Consider the following 23,114-nt stretch of genomic DNA (forward strand, 5'->3'; position numbering starts at 1 on the left):
CAGCATTATCAGTTCCATTCCGGTTCCAGCATTATCAGTTCCATTCCGGTTCGAGCATTATCAGTTCCATTCCGGTTCGAGCATTATCAGTTCCATTCCGGTTCCAGCATTATCAGTTCCATTCCTGTTCCAGCATTATCAGTTCCATTCCGGTTCGAGCATTATCAGTTTCATTCCTGTTCCAGCATTATCAGTTCCATTCCGGTTCCAGCATTCCAGTACCGTCAGCCAACATTTTAGTTCCATTCCGGGTTCAGAAATCCAGTTGTCTGGTCTTCTCTGTTAGTTTATCACCACCTGTTCCTGTCCTTTCACCTACATGCAAAGGAACATAATCAGGCCACTCAGCCTTGAGTACGTAGTCACCAGCCTAACTCTAGAGACACAACCCAGTCTGGGTACGGATAGATCCTCAGGCATGACACTCCAGGAAAACCTGTAGCCACCTAACTTGGTATGTTGATGATGCACTTGCCATATGACTCCCAGAGTGTGGTATCTCAAAGTTGGAAGTACTGTGTAAATGTCTACACTGGAAGGGGAAACCTTTATTACATTTACAAGGTGTTAGGTCACCCAATAGGTATCTTCTCCAACAAGAGAATCAGGAACCCAGAACAATTTCCACTTTTGACAACAGTCCCTAAAACTTGCTTTGATCTGTCAACTCGTGTTGGTCACACTATAGCGATCATACGCTTATAATATGGCATTGCACACTCAGGGCTAGATTTACTAAATGGCGGGTTGGGAAAAGTGGAGATGTTGCCTATAGCAACCAATCAGGTTCTAGCTGTCATTTTGTAGAAAGTACTAAATAAATGATAGCTAGAATCTGATTGGTTGCTATAGGCAACATCTCCACTTTTTCAAACCCGCAGTTTAGTAAATATACCCCTCAATCTGCTGGACATTTTTTGTAAATTGCTTCAGTCCTATTTGACAAAAAGAAAATGTATTCACCGGCAATAAAATACAAATTAAATTCCAACAAAAGTAATTTTAAAAAACTACACATAGGAAGGAACAAGTGCAATCTTTACAATGCAAGATTGTTTGCAATTGTGGTGCTTTAGCCACAGATCTCAAGAACAGTTTGATCACTAAATTGCCAAAAAGAGCAGTATTTAACTCTTTCATCACATTTTTATTTTAATATCAATTTTATCTGGGCAGTACTCACGCAAATCATGTTTTTCCCCCCTAGAAGACTTTGCATTTTCAGAAAATTTGTTTATTTAGAACCCAAAGCTAGAATGCATAGTTGGTTCTGGAAAGTAGAACAAAACTTTCATGTATTTACTAAGAAAAAAAATAAATTGAACAAACAGTTGAAATGAAGGAATTGTAATACATTTCCAAATAGCTGCTCTATATCTAACCTGAACTTCCAAATAGCAAACTTCTACCACCTTGTGTGATTTTATATTCTTCATATGAGAAGAGTGCATTGTAAAAAAGAGAGTCATACCCCTTAGAAAACAAGACAACCTACCAAACCAAATTATATGAGTCAATGGCCTTCTAACTCAAGCCTGGTTCAATAGAAGAACTTTTCCCCCCAATTTTTCATTTATTTACTAAAGTTGGAAAAACCAGTTGAAACAAAGACCAATATACCATTATAATCTGCTGGTCGTCACTCCCATATATATCAGCTGACTTAGCATAAAGGAGTGCCAGAAGCACAATTAGCCTTGGGGCTGATTTATTAAAGGGCGAAAAGGCCCAATTGCCGTCAAAAATCGAACGTAGAATGCACTAGATAAGTTATAGCTAGAATTTGATTGGTTGTTGTTGGAACACCTCCACTTGTTCTTTTTAGAATTTTTAGCAAACGTACTCCAATGGGTGGGTAAGCAGCGGTTACACCCTCTTTTTGCTTTCCCTGGCAATTTCAATTAAGATAAAGCAAATCCACCTACCAAGTTGGAAGATGATGTACTCTTGGGCAGTAGAGGAAGCTGAACAATTACACATTTACACTAAAATTTGGCTATAAAACACCTACATAAGTTTACCTCTGTTAAGTGCCTGGATACTGCTTTCCCTTGCTAGCGAGAGTTTGCAGGTCCTGGGGTGGGTGGAGCTGGTGCACTCTGCCTGACCGTCTACTGAGCTGTGGACTTCCTACATGTGACCGTGTGGGTTTATGTGTGTATAGTACGTGGGGTAATTTGTTCTGTTTGTTAAGCTAGCCATAGATGGATTAAGCTGAACAACAAATATAAATATCAGATTTGGTCAGACATGTATTTATAAAAATTGGACGAGACCCCCTGTCAGCCCTTTGTTCTGTGCACCCGGATCGCTTCCAGCATCATTGGTGCCTGTTAGCGGGCTTGGAAGATGACAGCATTTACAGGACATCTGTACTATTTATACCAGGCGATCTAAAAGGGAAACATGTCCTGCTTTTAGTTACCTTTATTTTTCTATATATTTTAACAAAACATAGCCACACAATTCACAAGTTCTTAAATTATATCTACAGGTCTGTTAATAAAAAAAAAAAAAAAAGGATCAATCTAATTTCTGTGGCACACAGATTACAAGCATATAGGTGTTCGTTTTTTCGGTTATCATTTTTTTTAAGAACGGTTTTGTAACTTTACTGTATGTCATTTTATTATATCTTTTTGTACCTTAAGCATTGTGACATTTTTCATCATATTAAACTCCATTTAATAACATCCTGTCTTTGTATTCTTAAGGGTTTCACATGCTATATAGCTTGGTTATTAAAAACTCTGCATATTTGAGATATAGGGAATTGTTTGGTTATGATAATTATGTTTAATTTAAGTTTAACCAAGAATACAAGTCAGGGAGAGCAGAATAAGAGAGCAAAGTGTTAGCTTTGGAATAAAATCTTAGTGGTTACAAATCTACGATAATAATAATAATAATAATAACAATTTAATATCTAGTGGGAGGTATTTTTAAAAGAAGGGTTTAATCATTTTTAGACAGACCAGGTGGTTTTGTTGTGATTAACCTCAGACGAGTGCTGAATATTACAGGAACCTTACCCATTTGCGTCAAAACAAATGGTTTTATTAGCATTTTTTTGTAATGCTAGTAAAAGGATTTAAAATTGAATTGGAAATAAACCCACTAGATCTAATGACCCCATATCTACTAGCATTTGACTTGCGGCCAGAAAAGTTTGTGTTGTGGTTGCTACATGCACTCTAACCACTGCATGTCAAATGCGATCACGTCTGACATGCTGTGTCACTGGTGATTAACACAATAGCACTCGGCAAGGGCCCTTAAACTGCCTAAACAAGCAACAATTTCAGGAATGTTAACCAAATGCCAATAGATGACTTTGTGACTGTTCTGTGTGTGTACACATTGTACAAGAATAATCTAAATATGGCATACTTGAGATTTTCAGCTCATGTAGAAAATAGATTGCTTAATTATGATCATTCAATCTTCCATCACAAAGATATAATTGTTTTTCTGGGCAATCAAAATGATTAAACTTGGAAACAACTTTGAAATATTTCTTAATAGCTGCTTGGAATAAATAGCATCATTTGTATAATTTGCACACATTGCATTAATTGTAACCTATCGAATATGTATGCATTGCAAGTAAGTAACAGCACAGGAATGTTTCTACACAAGTATAGTAGTGAGTGAGTAAAGGATGTAAATATCCATGGAACTTCCTTAATTGACCAGTGATGAGAAACACCGATACAAAGAATAATTCAATTTCACAATGAACTAAGAGCGAGTCATGTAAACAATAGAGAGGTTAAGAAACAATTGCTAATTTGTAAATATCCCCCCTTACTTGCTTCTTGATGCCAAATAATGTAAAATAGTCATAAGAACATATGTCATTAATCTGTAATATGTACTTAATCCACATGCATCAATAACCTTGTCAGGTGCCGCTTCCACGCCCCACCCATAGGTGCTGGAGACGGATGCTCTCCTCTTCTCGCCCACATCCTGTTGCCTAGCAACGGGACGTTCTTCCGGGTCCTGAGCAGCTCGTATCTCGCATGCACGATACACTCGCGGCCCATTGCCTGGCAACGGGACGCTGTTCTCTCCAGCCTATAGGCGGTCAGAACACAGCTCCAATCAGGAGACACTTCCTCCAATCTAAAGCACACACTTGCACCATTAAGGTGCGAGAGTATTGGTTCATCCTGCTCCAGTGTTCCTGTCTTTCTCTGCTTGCTACTGGTTCCTGATTTTGGCTTCTTATTGACCTTCCCTTTGGATTCCGTTTTTGTACTGCTCTGTGGTAAAGTCTGGTTTTTGGCTCTATATAAAGAGCACATGCTGCTGTATTTCGTGTTTATTCTTGTATTCAAATAGGCTGTATGACAGTCCTTGTAGGTGCTCTTCCTAAAACATCCCACAAGCCACCTATTATCTGTTGTAAACCTGGGACCTACAGATGACCACTAAAGCTGGGTACACACTACAGAAAATTACTGCAGATGCGATTTCTGTAAGATTTTATCAACTGAAAGTCCCAATGATCATGCTGATTAAATGTGTACACACCTACACGAATTACCTTCAGATCTGTGATCTTCATCTCTCATAACCATCTGCTGAAAAGATGGTGACTCTGCACACGCGCTACAGACATCTGCTTATGCTGCTGGTAGGGAGTGCGTACACACTTACACATTTGCCCGACATCGTTCCATCATTTAATAGTGATTTACGAAGTTTATAAAACCAAATCAACAGATATGATGAGCTTTGGTACGATAAAACAGGATCGTTGGAGCATACACACTAATGCAATATCTGACCAAATGGCCGTCTATCGTGGGATCTGCACAATAATTGGATGAATTTTGTGAAATGTGTTCCCAGCGTAACACTCCTATCCATTTCCCGGCTGTCCTGTGTTGAAGCCAGCACCCTGAGCAAACACTCCTGGCCCTAAGTAAGTGTTTAGGAGGAACCATCCACAGTAAACAGCAAAGAGATGAGGAAGCAGCAATACACAACAAACAGAAATAAGCAGTTCCAATGAAGAAGCCGAATGGTGGCAGTGGCTAATCTCCTGCAACTGATGCGTAGTTGGCACTTACAGTCGATGAGTGTCTGATGGCAAAGTAACACTGGTAGAAGTGGTCAGTAAAGGCAGGTAACTATTGCTAAAGGTATCCCCATACAAATCTGTAAAACCATGGATAAACAGCAAAAGACTGAGTGGCACCATCTTGTCATATATTATGTTCTATAGTTTGTCTGTGTGTTCAGTAAAAAAATGGACATAAGAGAGTTGGGGGGAGAGGGGGGGGGGGGTTGGGCACAGCTTCTACGGCCAAGAATATAAAAATAACCAAAAATATAATAATCCAATAGAGCAGTGATTCTAATATCAAATATCATATTATTGCCAGGGTTGCAAAGTACATTCAAAATAAAGTAAAAAAAAAAAAACACAAAACAAAAAAAAACAAAAAACTTTCAACAAGAATGACAACTTGGAATCAGGAAATGCTTCACATGAAGAAATTTAAAATTTAGCATTGGAACGGTATAATACCTCTTGAAATACAACGGTGATAATAAGGTGCCTATAGATAGTGCTGATTTCAATATGACAATAATACTCAAAAGTACATAGTTAACAGACTGATGAGATTAACATGGAAATGGAAGATAATATATTATATACACTGATATATTTCACCTATCGTTCAAGTAGTTCTTTATGACCTTGTATAGAAATCTAGCCATCTACAATTACAATAAATAGGCATGCACCATTACAGTGATAGCTTACCTGTCAAAGCAGAAAAACATGTTCTATTAATCCACACCATATTAGCTGAGGACTGCAGAGAGAGAGGACATGGGTTGGAGCTACTACTAGTTCAGCTAGCGGTGACTGGAACTGGTTAATCAACTGACAAGATTTCGACAGGTAATAAGGCAATATTGGGCGGTTTTACTGAAAAGGGTTGAGTTATGTGACAGCAATACACTTACTGTAAATAAACAATATGATATTGTCACAGTAACACAAGCAAGTGTGCCATTTAAACAATAAAACATCCTGTGTTGAGAAAATCATGTAGAAGACAGCACATGAAATATGACAGTAATGATCACGACCGGGTGAACCTACTAATAAACCCAACAGCATGTACAGCCACAGACGCAGAAAACCAATTGTGGCTTTAGGTTAATATAGTTTTCCCTTTCACACCACGGGGCTGAGTCTAACAGTGTAGCTCAATGGCTGAAAAATACTCAACCTACCCTGTTTATTTGACCAGAGAACTTAGGACTATTCAACTATGACAAAACCACAACAACATGGCTTCTACAGTGTACCTGCAAAATAGAGTAGTTTAGAAACGTGAACTGCTAGCATCACTTGTTCCAGAGCGTTTGCAAACTAGAAAGATCCTAGGTTAATGTCAGGAACCCCTCCAGCCAGTACAACAACATCCAGAGTCTGCTCTGACAGTCACGTGTTCACTGGAGCCCCTAGTGGTGGGGACAGACTTGGCCGCAGACTACAGAGGGCTGTGTGATGTGTACCGGCTGTGGAGAACCCAGGAGCAGAGGGTAATGGCAGACAGCGAATCAAGAGAACAGGCCGAGGTCAGGGGTCACTAGATAGAATCGCCGGAAAACATGCCAGGGGTCGAGGTCACGAGCAAATGAGCAGAAACGAAGGTACAAGCCAACAGATCAAGGGCACAGGCAAAAGACAAATCCAGAGGTCAGGCAGGGGTCATACACGGCAACAGAGGTCCAAGGTTAAACACCAATAGTACAGCAGCAGGCAGCAACACAGGGGTCTGGAAGCTATAACCGGCAGGGAGGCTAAGCCCTCCCTGCCTTAAATACAGGAACAGACCAATGAGAACCTAGCTCTCTAATTACACAAAGGGTGCCCCGTAATTAAATAAATCAGCCCGCAGGCTTGTATTGGGATTGCCCCACAGTCCCGGGACGCGGCACTGATCAAGAAAGTGTCCGGCCACTGCGGCTGGCCCCCGGGAGGGACGTCCCGGTCGCCATAGTGATGGCCGGGACGCAGGTAGGAGAGTCGCAGCGGCTGGGCACCGCCGCAGCTCGTAACAGTTAACAGAAAAGCAAAGATGCAGGTGAAAGGACTTTAGTTGATGACTGAGGAAGTTGTGCCTGATCATGACCCAAACAGATAGATAGAAAGACAGATGTAGATGTCAAGCATTTCCCAAATTGCTGTATATCGTCAACATAACCTACACCCATAATCACTCGCCATCTCCCCATAATCATTCCCCATACACCCATAATCATTACCCATCTCTCCATGCACCCATATTCACTCCCCATACACCCATAATCATTCCCCATCTCTACATACACCCATATTCACTCCCCATACACCCATAATCATTCCTCATCTCTACATACACCCATATACACTCCCCATACACCCATATTCACTCCCCATAATCATTCCTCATCTCTACATACACCCATATTCACTCCCCATACACCCATAATCATTCCCCATCTCTCCATGCACCCATATTCACTCCCCATACACCCATATACACTCCCCATACACCCATATTCACTCCCCATAATCATTCCTCATCTCTACATACACCCATATTCACTCCCCATACACCCATAATCATTCCTCATCTCTACATACACCCATATACACTCCCCATACACCCATATTCACTCCCCATAATCATTCCTCATCTCTACATACACCCATATTCACTCCCCATACACCCATAATCATTCCCCATCTCTCCATGCACCCATATTCACTCCCCATACACCCATATTCACTCCCCATACACCCATAATTATTCCTCATCTCTACATGTACCCATAATCATTCCCCATACACCCATATTCACTCCCCATACACCCATAATCATTCCCCACCTCTGCATACACCAATAATCATTCCTCATCTCTGCATACACATACAGTCAAGTCCATAAATATTGGGACATCGAAATTCTCATATTTTGGGCTCTATACACCACCACAATTAATTTGAAATTAAACTAACAACATGTGCTTTCACTGCAGACTTTCAGCTTTAATTTGAGGGAATTTACATCCAAATCAGGTGGTGAACAGTGTAGGAATTACAACGGTTTCTATACGTGCCTCACACTTTTTAAGGGACCAAAAGTAATGGGACAAACTAAACAATCCTACATCAAACTTTCACTTTTTAATACTTTGTTGCAAATGCTTTGCAGTCAATTACAGCCTGAAGTCTGGAAGGCATAGACATCACCAGACGCTGGGTTTCATCCCTGGTGATGCTCTGCCAGGCCTCTACTGCAAATGTCTTCAGTTCCTGCTTGTTCTTGGAGCATTTTCCGTTCAGTTTTGTCTTCATCAAGTGAAATGCATGCTCAATCGGATTCAGGTCAGGTGATTGACTTGGCCATTGCATAACATTCCACTTGTTAGCCTTAAAAAACTCTTTGGTTGCTTTTGCATTATGCTTCGGTTCATTGTCCATCTGCACTGTGAAGCGCCGTCCAATGAGTTCTGAAACATTTGACTGAATATGAGCAGATATATTGCCCGAAATACTTCAGAATTCATCCTGCTGCTTTTGTCAGCAGTCACATCATCAATAAATACAAGGGAACCAGTTCCATTGGTAGCCATACATGGCCACGCCATGACATTACCACCACCATGCTTCACTGATGAGGTGGTATGTTTTGGATCATGAGCAGTTCCTTTCCTTCTCCATACTCTTCTCTTCCCATCACTCTGGTACAAGTTGATCTTTGTCTCATCTGTCCATAGGATGTTGTTCTAGAACTGAAATGGTTTTTTTAGATGTTGTTTGCCAAACTCTAATCGGGTCTTCCTGTTTTTGTGGCTCACAAATGGTTTACATCTTGTGGTGAACCCTCTATATTCACTCTTGTGAAGTCTTCTCTTGATTGTTGACTTTGACACATATACACCTACCTGCTGGAGAGTGTTCTTGACTTGGCCAAATGTTGTGAAGGGGTTTTTCTTCACCAGGGAAAAAATTCTTCTGTCATCCACCACAGTTGTTTTCCGTGGTCTTTCGGTGTTGCTGAGCACTCTGGTGCTTTCTTGCTTTTTAAAAATGTTCCAAAGAGTTGATTTGGCCACACCTAATGTTTTTGCTATCTCTCTGATGGGTTTGTTTTGATTTTTCAGCCTAATGATGGCGTGCTTCACTGATAGTAACAGCTCTTCAGATCTCATATTGAGAGTTGACAGCAACAGATTCCAAATGCAAATGTCACACCTAGAATCAACTCCAGACCTTTTACCTGCTTAATTGGTGATGAAATAACGAGGGAATAGCCCACACATGTCCATAAAATAGCTTTTGAGTCGATTGTCCCATCACTTTTGTTCCCTTAAAAAGTGTGAGGCACATATAGAAACCGTAGTAATTCCTACACCGTTCACCTGATTTGGATGTAAATACCCTCAAATTGAAAGTCTGCAGTTAAAGCACAACTTGTTAGTTGAATTTCAAATCCATTGTGGTGGTGTATAGAGTGCAAAATATGAGAATTGTGTCGATGTCCCAATATTTATGGACTTGACTGTATAATCACACCCAGGGCAGTATTAACCCGAGGTCTAACTGGGCTAGAGCCCAAAGGCCTCGGGCATCTGGGGGGGCCCCTGAAAGTGCTTGTTTTTTTTTTATTTTTTATTTAGAGCTGCTCAGCTGTAGAGCGGCCGGCGGCATTATTCATGGGGCCAGCTGGACATGGAGAATAGTAGACAGCCAACAGCAAATGTTATGCTGTTAGCTGTCTGCTGTCACCGTAGTCCTTATGTGGCGCACAGTAATCTCCTTACTGAGGATATCTTGTGAGAGTAAGACTTTGTGTCATAGTCTCACTCTCACGAGATCTCCTCAGTAAAGAGATTACTGCCCGTCGCGGAAGCACTACAGGGAGTGGAAAAACGCCAGCAGCCAGGATGGATGAGGAATAGGAGGCAAGCAGGGAGGGAGGGGGGGGGGGGGGTTTATTGGGGTTGACTCACAGTACTCTTAGCCTGGGGGCCTCCATTCCTTTAATCTGACCCTGATCACTCCCCATACACCCATAATCACTCCCCATACACATATAAACAAATTGTGTTTGTTTATATGTGTGCCAAACATTTTTTTTATAAGTGGTTGCATGTGTAGTATATATCGCTGAAAAGGATGCGTTTATGCTAGTGTGGCCAGCATCCATGGCTACATTTTAGGTAAGAAGGATTTTGCAATAAAAGGGCATTTCCATAAATGTGCTGCAACCCATAACAGACAGATAATAGGGCAAGGTCACCCCAGTGGTTTAAAACTCTGCAATTTTCTTATCAGGAAACCACAGTGTTAAAAGAGGATTTGCTCCCTCAGTGTAACATGTGAGTGAATGAGGGATTCTGTTTCTGTCACTTGTTTTCATTTCCTGCTAGAAATATTACAGCTAAAACTGATCATTATTTCTACGGTGTATTTGTGTATTCATTAAATAATCCCCTTAATCTCCATTCTATTGTAAATGTAGTAGGTAGTGTCATTGAAATTGATACAACAGCAATGATAAGTTGTTGTTTCTTTAGTAGCCAAGATTAAAAACACATGTTCTTCAGAGTTACCCGATCTGTTTAATTTATCCTGCCATTTACAACCTTTTCATTGTAATACTTTCCAACAATCCTCCGTCATGAATGAGCCTTTACTTTTATCCCAAATCAAAAAAGTTTTCCGCTCCCCTTAATTCCAGCGAGAACAAACATTTCCTTCCAATCTTTGCTCATTTATTTATTTGATCATTTTCCGTGCTTAGACGGTTTCCATGCCAATATAAAAATAGTTTATAAAGTGCTGTTCTAAGGTCTCTGCATTGTCTTGAAAGAAACAAAAGCAGAACTTCCTGTTTTTATTTATAAATATTGCATGGATGTTTACTCTCATTTTTATAAAAGCTACAACTTTTCAACTTGTCCATTAAAGAACACAGTATATACTGTATTGAATGTTGCAAGTGGTTAGCCAAGCACATTTGTTCTTATGACATGTGGATGCCTTGATAAGAAATGATAAGATAGTTTGCACCGTTACTGGTAAATTGATATAAGCAGAGAGTTATATATGGCATTGTTCAAACGCATACTGTAAATCTTTAAACCAACAGTCACAGAAAAAGATTATTTTTCAGAGATGGATCCAGTGATTCAGTTGCCTGTCCCACAAAGTGAATACATTTGTTACAACATCTAACGTAGGATTATTGAGTCTTATAAATGTGTTATCTATGCGTAAAGTCTTAAAATTAAAATTACTTCCTCCAAAATGTATCAGCTATTTCTGTGTTTCCTTTCTCTTGTCATTTTTTGGACACTTTGACACTACATACTGCCTGCCGTGAAAATATATTGATATATAAACACTCACCATTGTCATGAAAGAAATGATTACAGATACCTGCAATTCTTTTCTAAATTGTAAACACTTCTGGGGGCAGGAGAAATATTTATAACGATCCCCTTTTGTAAAATAAGAAAATGCAGAGTTCTCTAATCATATCGGAATATTTTTCTGTTACTTGTGTTATCAGTTTGAAACAAAGGAAACACCCTGTATGAAGTGATACCGATATCCACACTTATTTTGTCGACATTTAGGTCTGTGTCACAATGGTCATTTTGTTACAGCAATTTTGGAGCTGGAAAGTTTCTGGAGCTCACAAATAAAAACCTTTTAAAAATCTGAGCTTGAAAAAAAGAAAAAAAAGTAACAGATTTGTTCGTTTAATCTCTCAGTTTGATAATGCTCTCAGTAATTTACATTCAGGGGTGTAGCATGGATCCATGGCGCCTGGAGCAAGCATATGCTATGGCGCTCCCTCCCACAGTAGTGAAGTACACTACTACTTTATGTATAAAAAAAGAATAAACCAGAACTGATCATTTCCACTCTCTATGAGAAGCAATTAAATCTCCCTAAAATAGTAACACTCAGGCGGAGGGGAACAATTTTTCCAAGGCATTTTACAAGGCACATAGTAAGATTTAGGACTCCCGATCACACTAACGTACGGTGTACAGTGTTTCCATTCGACCGTTATTCTTAAACGTCACTTGGCTGGCAACACACTGTACAATGTTGGGGTAGTGGGGATGAAAAGTACTAGTCTGTATAACTCGATCTGTTCATATATGGATAGCAAGGGCTAAGTGGTTAGCACTTCTGCCTCACAACACTGGGGTCATGAGTTCAATTCCCGACCATGGCCTTATCTGTGTGGAGTTTGTATGCACTCCCCGTGTTTGCGTGGGTTTCCTCCGGGTGCTCCAGTTTCCTCCCTAACTCCAAAAAAACATTCTAGTAGGTTAACTGGCTGCTATCAAAATTGATCCTAGTCTGTGTGTGTGTGTGTGTGTACATTAGGGAATTTAGACTGTAAGCTCCAATGGGGCAGGGACTGATGTGAATGAGTTCTCTGTACAGCGCTGTGGAATCGGTGGCGCTATATAAATAAATGGTGATGATGATGATAAGAGGAGAACATGGTAAGACGTAGGGGATGGGTACAGTGCTAAAGCTGATGCTGGTTCTTGGGATTATGAACCGATTCTCCAGTTAATCAACTAGATGTGAATGTATAAAATGTGATATCAGGGATGAATTTGCCTGTATTATTCTGTGATACTCTATTTACATGCACAGGAAAAATCAGATAAGAGTGAAGCTTCCACAAACCTCTGGTTTGGGCTACGACCTGTCACTGGAGTAACTTATGACTTGAAACTTGCCTTTCAAGACATTGTCATTTTAAATTTGCTCTGCAAAGTCGCCGAATATCGGCGATTTGCAAAAAGCGATATTTAATACATTTATCCCTGGTCACCTTATAATTATCAGTCTTTGGGAACACAATCAAACTGGAAGCGGTACAGCTTTCCTGCCAGTCCAAGGCGCCAGATGTATAACTCATATGTAAGTTTATATTCTGAATTTTCTCCTTTTATTTTATAACTGATTTTTCTTTAGTAATTGTTTATCGTATATTAAATTTCAATTTAATAAGTTGATGTCCTTATTGTAGCTGATGATGATGATGTTCTAAACAAATTCAGCCTGTTTAGAAGAGATAAGCTGCTTGGTCGTAACCCTTTAAATGCAAGTTTGGAAGTATTAACTCACCTACCAGAACACAGAGTGTGGCAATTGATTATTTAAGTTACAGGCTTCTATTGGCCTTAAATAGTAGATGATGACAGCAATAGGTGTGTATGGAAGAGTGTCTCTGCTGGGTAGGGATCTAGTTAAATCTAGGGGATAGGCGAGTCTAAAGCTGGGTACACACTACATGGTTTTCGTCCAATAATCGGCTCAATCAGCTGACATACGACTGCTCATTCAAAAGTCGGGTCAGTGTGTGTAGTGACACGATGGTCGAAAGTCTGCCCAAATGGACGATTGTCGCCTCATTTGGTTGGTCGTACCGTTTAATATTTTCATTCCAATCTCGTTTCCGCTGTGTAGTGTGTATAAACTTCCGACTGATTCACAACAGTGAGTACGAAATTACAATCATTGCTCACAACAACATGGCTGTAAAAAGTCGCTAAAGGGACGTTCTCTCTTCCCTTTATCGCCCTAAACAAGTCTAGTGTGTATGCAGTGCATGGACCGAGCGATCGGAACATCGAGCGCATGTAAAATCGCTCGGCATAAAAAGCTGGTTGCAATTTCTGTAGTGTGTACCCAGCTTAAGATTGAGTGTTGGAATTCCAGATGGCCCCCTACAGTAGCTTCTAAATCACGACTTCGGTAAGTGTGGGTAACAGGTCAAAGTTAGTGAGGAGTAGTTTCTTGACAAATAAAGAGGTGATAATTATATAGATCAGGACTCAGTAGATCCCGTGCCCAGACACTGGTCATGGATGTAGGTAGTGAAGGAGAAAAGGAATATTTGGGAGCAAATGGAGTGCAAGTTATAAGAACTTCCAGTTAGGAAGCATTTCTGAAAAATATTCCACTGGTTGTAGAAAAGCTGCCGTAAGGACTAGACTTTCTATAGTGTGCTAGAAAAAAATAAAAGACTGATTGCTGTGGGTAACGCTACCTGTTCTGCACAGTTACTTGAAGGAGAGTCTTTAGAATTGCCTTAAATGGTGCACAAAATAAAAAGGTAGAGGATGTTAATTAAGCCACATAACTTACTGTAAAAGAATTTGCAGTCAAAGCCAAAATAACTGTGCCAAGTCATATCTTACCTAAATCTGACCAATGTGAACATCGGGTTTTGTAGCGAGGCTTGGAAACAGTTTACATTCTTGTTATGACAAGTACACTCTCCTCACTCTATGTAATTGGGATGTTTCTACCCTTTTACTGTAAACAGTCTTCACACTACGGTCTCTTCACTGTTTATGTTGGCTATGACCTTTGTGGTTTGTGTGCTACACTGAGGTACAAGCATGTGTTAGCTATTTCATCTTAAGTATACATACAGCATTGTATCTAATAACACATAATTACAAGGAAATTACCCTTTGATCATAGATAAATAATTAAATATTAAAAGCATTCAAAGAAAGCATATTAGAGGTTAGTGTTTACCTATACGATGACTCAAACAATATATTAACGGGAAACGAAATAGAGGTTTAAATATGCAAAAAGAAAAACCTTTATACTTTACCTATTGAAGTATTAAGCTGTGAATTACAACATCAAAAAGCAGAAGAGATTGGCATTTCTTATTAGTTTACCAGCTACAGACTTTCAGCTCTATAAGCACGTTTATAACTGTAATGCTTAATGCCCTTAGCCTATATTAGAACACAGCTGTGTGCTATGCATTTAGGACATATTTGAAAACAAGAGGTGACTTTCTTTCTGGTAAATAAGTAAATAGCAGACATGACACATTAGATACATAATTATAAAGGGTATCTGCAAGGCTTTCCATAAACAGACCGCTACTGACACCCAGCATAGACAACAGTATGGCCGCACGTGTTCCGGAGCCTGGGTAAAAGGATGGACTTGCGAAACGCGTAGCTTGAACTAGAGTCTATCTAAGGTTACCGGAACGCTCTGTTGGTGGGGAATAGCCTGCAAATGTTCCACTGTTCTTTTGTCACCATCTTTATGTAAGTGCAATTTTAATTATTAATATATTTCCTAATAAATAGCTTGACCTATGTGCGGTCCATATTTTTAGTGCCTTCCAGATCAATACTGTATTGACCTATTTCCCTTGTGTGACAGTGTAATGGGAGTGGACCAATGATTTGACTACTCCATTCAGCTTTATATATTAATACGATTGTCCTGATTGGTATCTTTTGTTGTAGAGGTAAAGTCGGATAATTTGCAATATTTTATAGTCAGTTTCTTGCATTGAAGATTTGTGGTACAGAAACAACTTCTCCCATCCTTCATTGGATAGATCCCTACCTAAATCTCTCCCACTGACCACAGAAAGTTGGCAACGGGTCAACCTCTCCACACACGAGAAGGTTGTGTATCCGTGATATAACATTCGGTTTTGGTTAGTGTAATAGGAATAGGATCTGTAATCTAGTAGGTGGTCTTACCAAGTTAGTTTCTGGCGTATGTATACAAGGAGACAATTGGTTGTAAGCAAAGAGTTATAATATACTGAAAGGGTCTCTTGTAATGTGGACGACATATTACATCCTAAAAACGGAGATCATCATCAGCTATTTATATAGCGCCACTAATTCCGTAGCGCTGTACAGAGAAGTCACTCGCATCAGTCCCTTCCCCATTAGAGCTTACAGTCTAAATTCCCTAACATACACACACAGACTGAGAGAGACCAAGATCAATTTAATAACAGCCAATTGACCTACTAGTATGTTTTTGGAGTGTGGGAGAAAACAGAAAAACACGGAGGAAACCCACGCAAACACGGGGAGAACATACAAACTCCACACACATAAGGCCATGGTCGGGACTCAAACTCATGACCGCAGTGCTGTGAGGCGGAAATGCTAACCACTGAGCCACCGTGCTGCCCATATGGTGCATCTTCTAGAGGCACTGAAGGATGAGTTATCAAACGTGGAGAAATTTCGACGTTTCCAGTAACTGGGGTAGGAGGACCTGGTATGGAAGACATATCTATAGACTGCAAAGTTCTATGCCACACCCTCAACATCAATTATTAGATTTAAAAGCAAACTTCTATATTCTAAGCCCTTTTGGCATCAGAACAAATCTGAGAAGAGGGATAGTAATTGACCCATGTGGTTTCTGGTCCTGATTGGTACACCAGTCTACTATCCTAGATAGGTTAGCTACTTGATAGTAAGCAAGAAAATCTGATACCCCAAACCTGCCACAATCCTAGGGTATTACACAGATCTTCATTTTCATCCAGGATTGTTATTGGTAAATTTAGTACACATGGCAGGAAAAAAAACAAAAAACTATTGCAATAGATTGCATTATTCTTGAGTCCTGTAACATCTTGGCATTTTCTAATATCAGTTGCCAGGTGCTCCGTTGTAAGGAAGTATAGTAATAATGACTGGGTATCCCTGCCCCTCTCCAAAACCTATGCCTTGAAGTGCTCCTTGCATAAAGGCCCAGTCCCCTGCATTAAGTGCAGCTGTAGACAGGCCACCATTACAACATTATGGGCCCCCGGGCAAAGCAGTGCAGCGGGGCCCCTACCTCTATATATGTGTATCAATCAATATATATATATATATATATATATATATATATATATATATATATATATATATAGATAGATATATCAAAAAAACAGGGGCGCTTCCATAGTGTAAAATCCAAGTAAAATGTTTATTTCCAAACAATAAAATTGCACGTACCAGAACTGAAAAGTTTTCAGGCATAAAACAGTAGGTATCTAGCATCCAAGTGGGGATATCATATCAGTGCGATCCTCACAGATATTCCACAATCACCTCTACGCGTTTCTGGTACGTGCAATTTTATTGTTTGGAAATAAACATTTTACTTGGATTTTACACTATGGAAGCGCCCCTGTCTTTTTGATGTTATAGGTGTGTTGCTGTTTCCCCGTGGAGATCGGGTGTTTGAAGGGAATGACGCGCAGAGTACGGTCTGCTGGTGTTTAAAGTATCGTGGACTAATACAACGATTAAGAATTAGCACTACCAAATACTGAACTTTTCAACTATCGTGCGCACCATTTTCTGTATATATCTATATATATCTCTATATCTATATCTATATCTATATATATATATATATATATATATATATATAGATAGTTAGATAGATATAGATATATTTGCAGGATTTTTTTATTTTTTTTTGCAGGATTATTTATTTTACTTAAGAGCCCTGTCTATCGGGCCCCCGGGCACCTGCCCAATGTGCCCAATGGAAAAAATGGCCCTGGCTGTAGATAAAAGGATCAGTGGTACACTGCCATATCGGACAGATCCGATCTCAGTAATTATGACCATATTGTGCCTGGCCTCTCTTCTCAGAACAAATCTGAACTGATCCAAGTAAAGGCCAGTTTCAATCTATTAGCTATAATATTTGCATAGAACAATCCACAACGAGGAGTAAATGTGATAGAATCTTGCAGTGCTTCCCCGGCGTTTCTTAAGAGATGAGGTAGTGTTTATTGCTAGAAGATTTTGAATGTGTTCCATTTTATTTTGGGAAGCGGAGCACCTCTGGGAGCTGGCTGCATTATACATCTCTGAAAAGAATGAGCAAAGGTTTTTGCAATCTTGGGTTGAACATTTCTTGGTTCCATCTTTATTCATTTGGGGACTGTATAGGGAGGTCCCACTTTTGGTATTATATTCAAAATATCTTAGTCTAGTCAAGGTAAGCCGGCGATTCTATAAGTTCACATCTACAGTGGTAAATCTACACCAAAGTGTTACAGAGTCCAGAATAGCTTTGTGTTTTATTTCTCGGTCTGCTATGTGGGTTAATGTTTGGTATGTTCCGTTCTTCTTAACGTGTGTTGGATCAGGACGTCTCTAAGAACACACTTTAGACCAGGGATGGGCAAGCTGACACACTTCAGAGGCAGCATTGTTCTGCCCTCTAACCTTCAAAAGGGCTGCACATTACTCTTAATTCAAGTAAGACGTTAGATTAATACATTTAATCAAAGAGAGACACGTATCTGTAATAACATATCAGCAGGGATATTAAAGAAGTGTTACAAGCTACAGCAAACATATCTGACAAATCAGGAAGGAGCTGGGGGGGGGGGGGGGGCGCAGGTAAAGGCTCGGAGGGCCAGATGTTGCCCACCACTTCCTTAGAGCCTAACATTTTACAATAGGTAAGGCATCTTCTGGGGGGGTGTTAATTAGAAAATAAGCTGTAGCCTGGTTTATGTGTTAATCAGAATCTCGGTCTCAAAGTAAGCTCTTATTCCATGTCCTACGTCCCTTCGTGGAAGACCCCAGTGTCACCAGCATGTGATCTCGCATCAAGCTCTGGTCAATGGATGTGAAGGTTAATACACTGGAACCAATAATAAACGTTAATGGCAAGTTGAGGTGCATACAGAACGTTCCGAGGTTACGTTACTTCCTGCAGCTATGGGTAAACCGCCTGCTAATCTGTGTAGTGTAGCGATAATAAAGCGTGTTACACCTTGGTTGGGCACATAAATATTTGCAAGTCACATTTCGAGGACCTAAGATGCCTTTTAAAATGAGGGAACCGCGCCCCCTCCCCTCATCTCTCAGTCCTCATCACGTACAAAATGCAGTTATATAGAACAATACCCAGCAGTTTCTTATTAGGATTGTAGCAATCTTACTAGTTTCCAAAATACCTATTTTTATATTATAGTGTGGTTTCCTTGTTTAAAATGTGCTTCCTGAAACAATAAAACTTGTCGCGTTTTAATAACCTCAAAACTATTGAGCTTTTCGTGCTATGAGGTAGCCTGGTGACACAGTGGTTATCACTGCTATCTTACATCTGTGTGGAGTTTGTATGTTTGCAAGGGGTTTCCTCTCACACCAAAGGACATGTGGGTAAGTTACTTGGGCTTCTGACCAAGATTAACCAAGTGCGTGTAAGGGAACATAGATTGTAAGCTTCACAGGGGCAGGGACTAATGTGAATGATTCTTACAGTATTCTCTGTAAAGCACTATGCAATGTGTAGGCGCTATAGAATTAATAAGATAAGTAGGTTACATTTTCATTCACATTCAGCTGGAGTGAGAATATTTACTTCTTCTGCAAATAGGGGTACATTCATCATCATCACCATTTATTTATATAGCGCCACTGATTCCGCAGCGCTGTAAAGAGATCTCACATCAGTCCCTGCGCCATTGGAGCTTACAGTCTAAATTCCCAAGGGAAGTTCCAGGTTAATGAAATAGGAATCAGTCTTCCAGACCCCTCAGGATAGTGGACCGGCCGTGTTATGTGGGCGAAGGAGAAACCACATCTATAGACAATTCCCTGTTGATTTAGCACTCAAGAAAAAGCCCCAGGTTTTGCTCAAGGTTCAACCTAGACAGGTCTTGGTATAACTGTCCACATCCAAGAATTTTATGGCCTTCATATCTCTGGCCTTCCGCATTACCTCCTCTTAAGGGGAAGTTTTGTAGGGAGAAAATAATATCTCCAGATGTGGCCCCCAGGGCCCATCTTAGCCTAAGCTCGCTGGTGGGCTCTATCAAAGCCAATATGTGCATCATCTCATCTGGCAAGAATCGTGTCAATACTTTTGGGCAGAGTCATTTGTAGACCTTCTCTAGCGCTCTCCTCGGGTATCCCTTTAACTCTGCACTAGGCCTCCATCCTATTATCCAAGGCAGGTCTTTTATGCAGCTTCTGCCCACTCTTCTAATGACTTGCATGATGGCTGCAATCTCACTTTAGGTCAGTGAGCAGTAGGCTAAATGCAGCATTCTTAAATCGCTTAGTTGGCAATCATCTAAGCTAGGTCACCTCCTCAGAGTTGGTTGTTGTGCAATCAGACAGGACTTACTCCTCCTGTAATAAACAGCAACGTCAGCGTGGTGCGAGAGCAACTACAGACTCCTCAGTCTGCTTGTTCGGCAGGTATTCCAGTGGGAGCGACAAAGCAGTGTAGAGGGGCTGCAGTGGTGGTTCCTTGCGCACCCCATGCTCTGTGCAGTTTTTGGAGCCCTTAGCCACTGTTTGCTGCTATAATCAAGTACGTTTTTAGTGACCGGCAGTGGTAATCCGTCACTTAAGCAGCTATCTTGCTTTGAGCCATGACCCCCCCCCCCCCCGCCCTCCCCCCTTTATTTTGTGTTTAGAAATGTGTTGCTAAGACGATATGGTTTCCTTTGCGGACGTTCTCATAGATGTCCCACAATGCATGTAGCCATACGAGAAGAGTCACCATCTGTCCAGGATTGTGCATTTAAGAAATAATTCCGAAGGAACAAGAGGAGGCATAAGGGACAGTAACCCCATCTCCCCCTCGTCAGCTGGTTGCGCCATAGGATATACATTATACCCAGATATCCCATATTTTATTCTACAAGATTATTTGGTAATCATGAACTTTGGCATCTTAAATTTTACATTAGCATTATTGTGCACTTTACAGCTGTAAACTTTTTGTTTCTCTGACATTCTTACATCTCCTCGCAATACAACAGGAGTCTGATTTTAAGGGACAGATGGGTATAGATGCAGGGCCATCTTTTCCATTGGGCACGATGGGCAGCTGCCCGGGGGCCCCACGGGCAAGGGGGCCCCATAGGCACGGCTCTTAATGAGAATAAATAATCCTGCAAAAGAAAAAAGCCTGCAAAAAAACCTACACGGGTCACTGAGCAAGTACATCTATCTATCTCTATCTCTATATCTGTATCCATCTATATATCTATATCTAGGGGCCCCGGAGCACTGCTTTGCCCGGGGGCCCATAATGTTGTTAAGATGGCCCTGTATAGATGCTGGATTCATTCAGGACATTAATAGAGGTAAGCAGTCCAGTGGCTCAAGACTTAACCTATCCTTTTCAGGATAACAACTTTATTTTCAAACAAACACAAGTGTTTCCTATATTGCCATCTAGTGGTAGAAACATAATTAGCATTTGATTTTCTAAAACAACTATGTTATTGCATTACTATTACAATTTGATCTATAATAAGAGTAATATAAATGTAGAAATGTCACCATTTAGTAATTTCCACATTGCCTTTCAAGACATTTACTATAGGATTGAGGAGTTTTGGATTCACATAAAATGCCTCTTAGTAGCACTTTGCCTGTGATAAACTGCAACATATTTTGTTATTTCTAAACACTATTTTAGCTGTATAGTATTTGGAGGAACCGTAAATAAAACAGAACAGATAGTTGGAAACCATGAGCACGATTCATTAAGGAAAGTAAAGCAAAAAAAAAATGAGTAACTTTGCACCTTGGCAAAACCATGTTGCATTAGAGGGGGTAGGTAACTTTAAAATGTGGGGATAGATTTATAATTGGGGTAGAGCATGTTCTAGATCAACTTCAAATGTCAGTGTAAAAATAAAGCTATCAAGTATTTACGTCCTAAATTAAAAAAAAACAAAAAACAGTATTTTCCTTATGCGTTTTCTTTCAGGAGAAAACTTACTCATTTTTTTTACTTACTTTCCTTCAGGAATCAGACCCCATATGTTTAAAATACCCTTGCATGAATTTCACAGAATAAGTAAGCACAAGCAAAAAGATGGGTGGTGACTGCGAATTTGGATTTCTGAAAAGAAATTCCATAAACTACATCTTCAGGATTCTCAACAAACTGCATTAATCACATACAAGAAATTGAACAACCAATGCTACATTATGAAAACGTTTATTTAATGTGCGATACCCTACTCCCACCCTAGTATAATAATTCAAAAAGAGAAGTGTTTTAAATTGTTTCAAAAACATTTGTACAAAGCTTGCCCTCCCCTTACCAGATACTGCAATATTGATATGGTACTAAGATATACTGCGCCTATTAAAAAGTAAAACACACAAACCTCTTTCTTTGGAAATGAGAATGAACATGGACGGCTACTGTGGATTCCTCACAACTTTAATGCAAGTTACCTATAACAAGATGATAAGAACCTTTATCACATGAGAAGAAACCACAAATACATCCATCTAGGACAGTGTTTTTTAACCCTGGTCCTCAGGACCCCTAACAGTGCATGTTTTCCATATCTCCTTTCTTTAGCACAGGTGTATTCATTACTGACTGACACATTGTAACAGATCCACAGGTGGTATAATTATTTCCCTTGTCACCTGAGAAACCTGCACTGTTAGGGGTCCTGAGGGCTGGGTTTGAGAAACACTGAACTAGGAAACTTAGTATGTAGCTATATGTTTATTTGAATAAAAGGTAACTTTTGGCCCGTATATTTTGTCTATTTATCAAAATGCCTTAGAATGCAGGGATTGCCTCAACATAATTTGTAGCACCTGGATTCACACCATAGGCCAAAGCTGACATGATAACTACACTGGGTGCTGTCAATTAGTTCACAGTTAATCCTGACCTCCAAACAGCCAGAGTAATTCCTTGTCTTGGCGTACAGAGTACACCTATTCATACTTCACTTGTTGCAATGTAAGTAAATGACCTGCAGGGCCCCCCCCCCCCCCCGACCCAAAAAACAAAACAGCGTTTCGGCAGCGCTGTCCTATACAGCAGCCGCGGCGCTGTCAAAGAAGTGTCCGCGGCGGTGCTGTATACAATACAGCACTGCCGCGGATGCTTCTTTGACAGCGCCGCGGCTGCTGTATAGGACAGTGCCGCTATGGTGGGCACTAAGTTAGCGCTGGGGGGGGTTTCTGGAGACTCAGAAACCCCCCCTGCGTGCGCCACTGACCTGGGTCTTTTTCCTGCTTTTTTAGGGTTTGTTCAGATGAGAAGCATTTAAAAAAACGACAGTGGAAATATTGCATGCATGGGACTCATATTTGTCGCTGTATCTGCAGTTCACATGAGCAGAGGAGCCAAAAGGCTGTCAGACCAGACACATTTGTGAATGTCGTATTTTGGTCAGAAAAATGTCACTTTGCTGCCTTTAAAATATGCTGATGCATGAGAAATAGGGCTTGCTGCGACCTAACGT

At 40.3% G+C, this 23,114-nt stretch overlaps 1 protein-coding gene across 1 annotated transcript in view; it reads right to left on the reverse strand.

Moving 5' to 3' along the window:
* The window catches only part of ENTPD1 (ectonucleoside triphosphate diphosphohydrolase 1), a 127,895-nt gene extending 105,821 nt beyond the window's left edge, over positions 1-22,074 (reverse strand). The window contains exon 1 of the mRNA XM_075215968.1: positions 22,011-22,074. Within this exon, the coding sequence (XP_075072069.1) occupies positions 22,011-22,038 (28 nt within the window). The 5' untranslated portion in view covers positions 22,039-22,074. The remainder of the gene's footprint in view (positions 1-22,010) is intronic.
* Between the last annotated feature and the right edge of the window lie 1,040 nt (positions 22,075-23,114).

Source organism: Mixophyes fleayi, chromosome 6 (assembly GCF_038048845.1).
Source record: "Mixophyes fleayi isolate aMixFle1 chromosome 6, aMixFle1.hap1, whole genome shotgun sequence".
In the NCBI taxonomy this organism is placed as follows: domain Eukaryota; kingdom Metazoa; phylum Chordata; class Amphibia; order Anura; family Limnodynastidae; genus Mixophyes; species Mixophyes fleayi.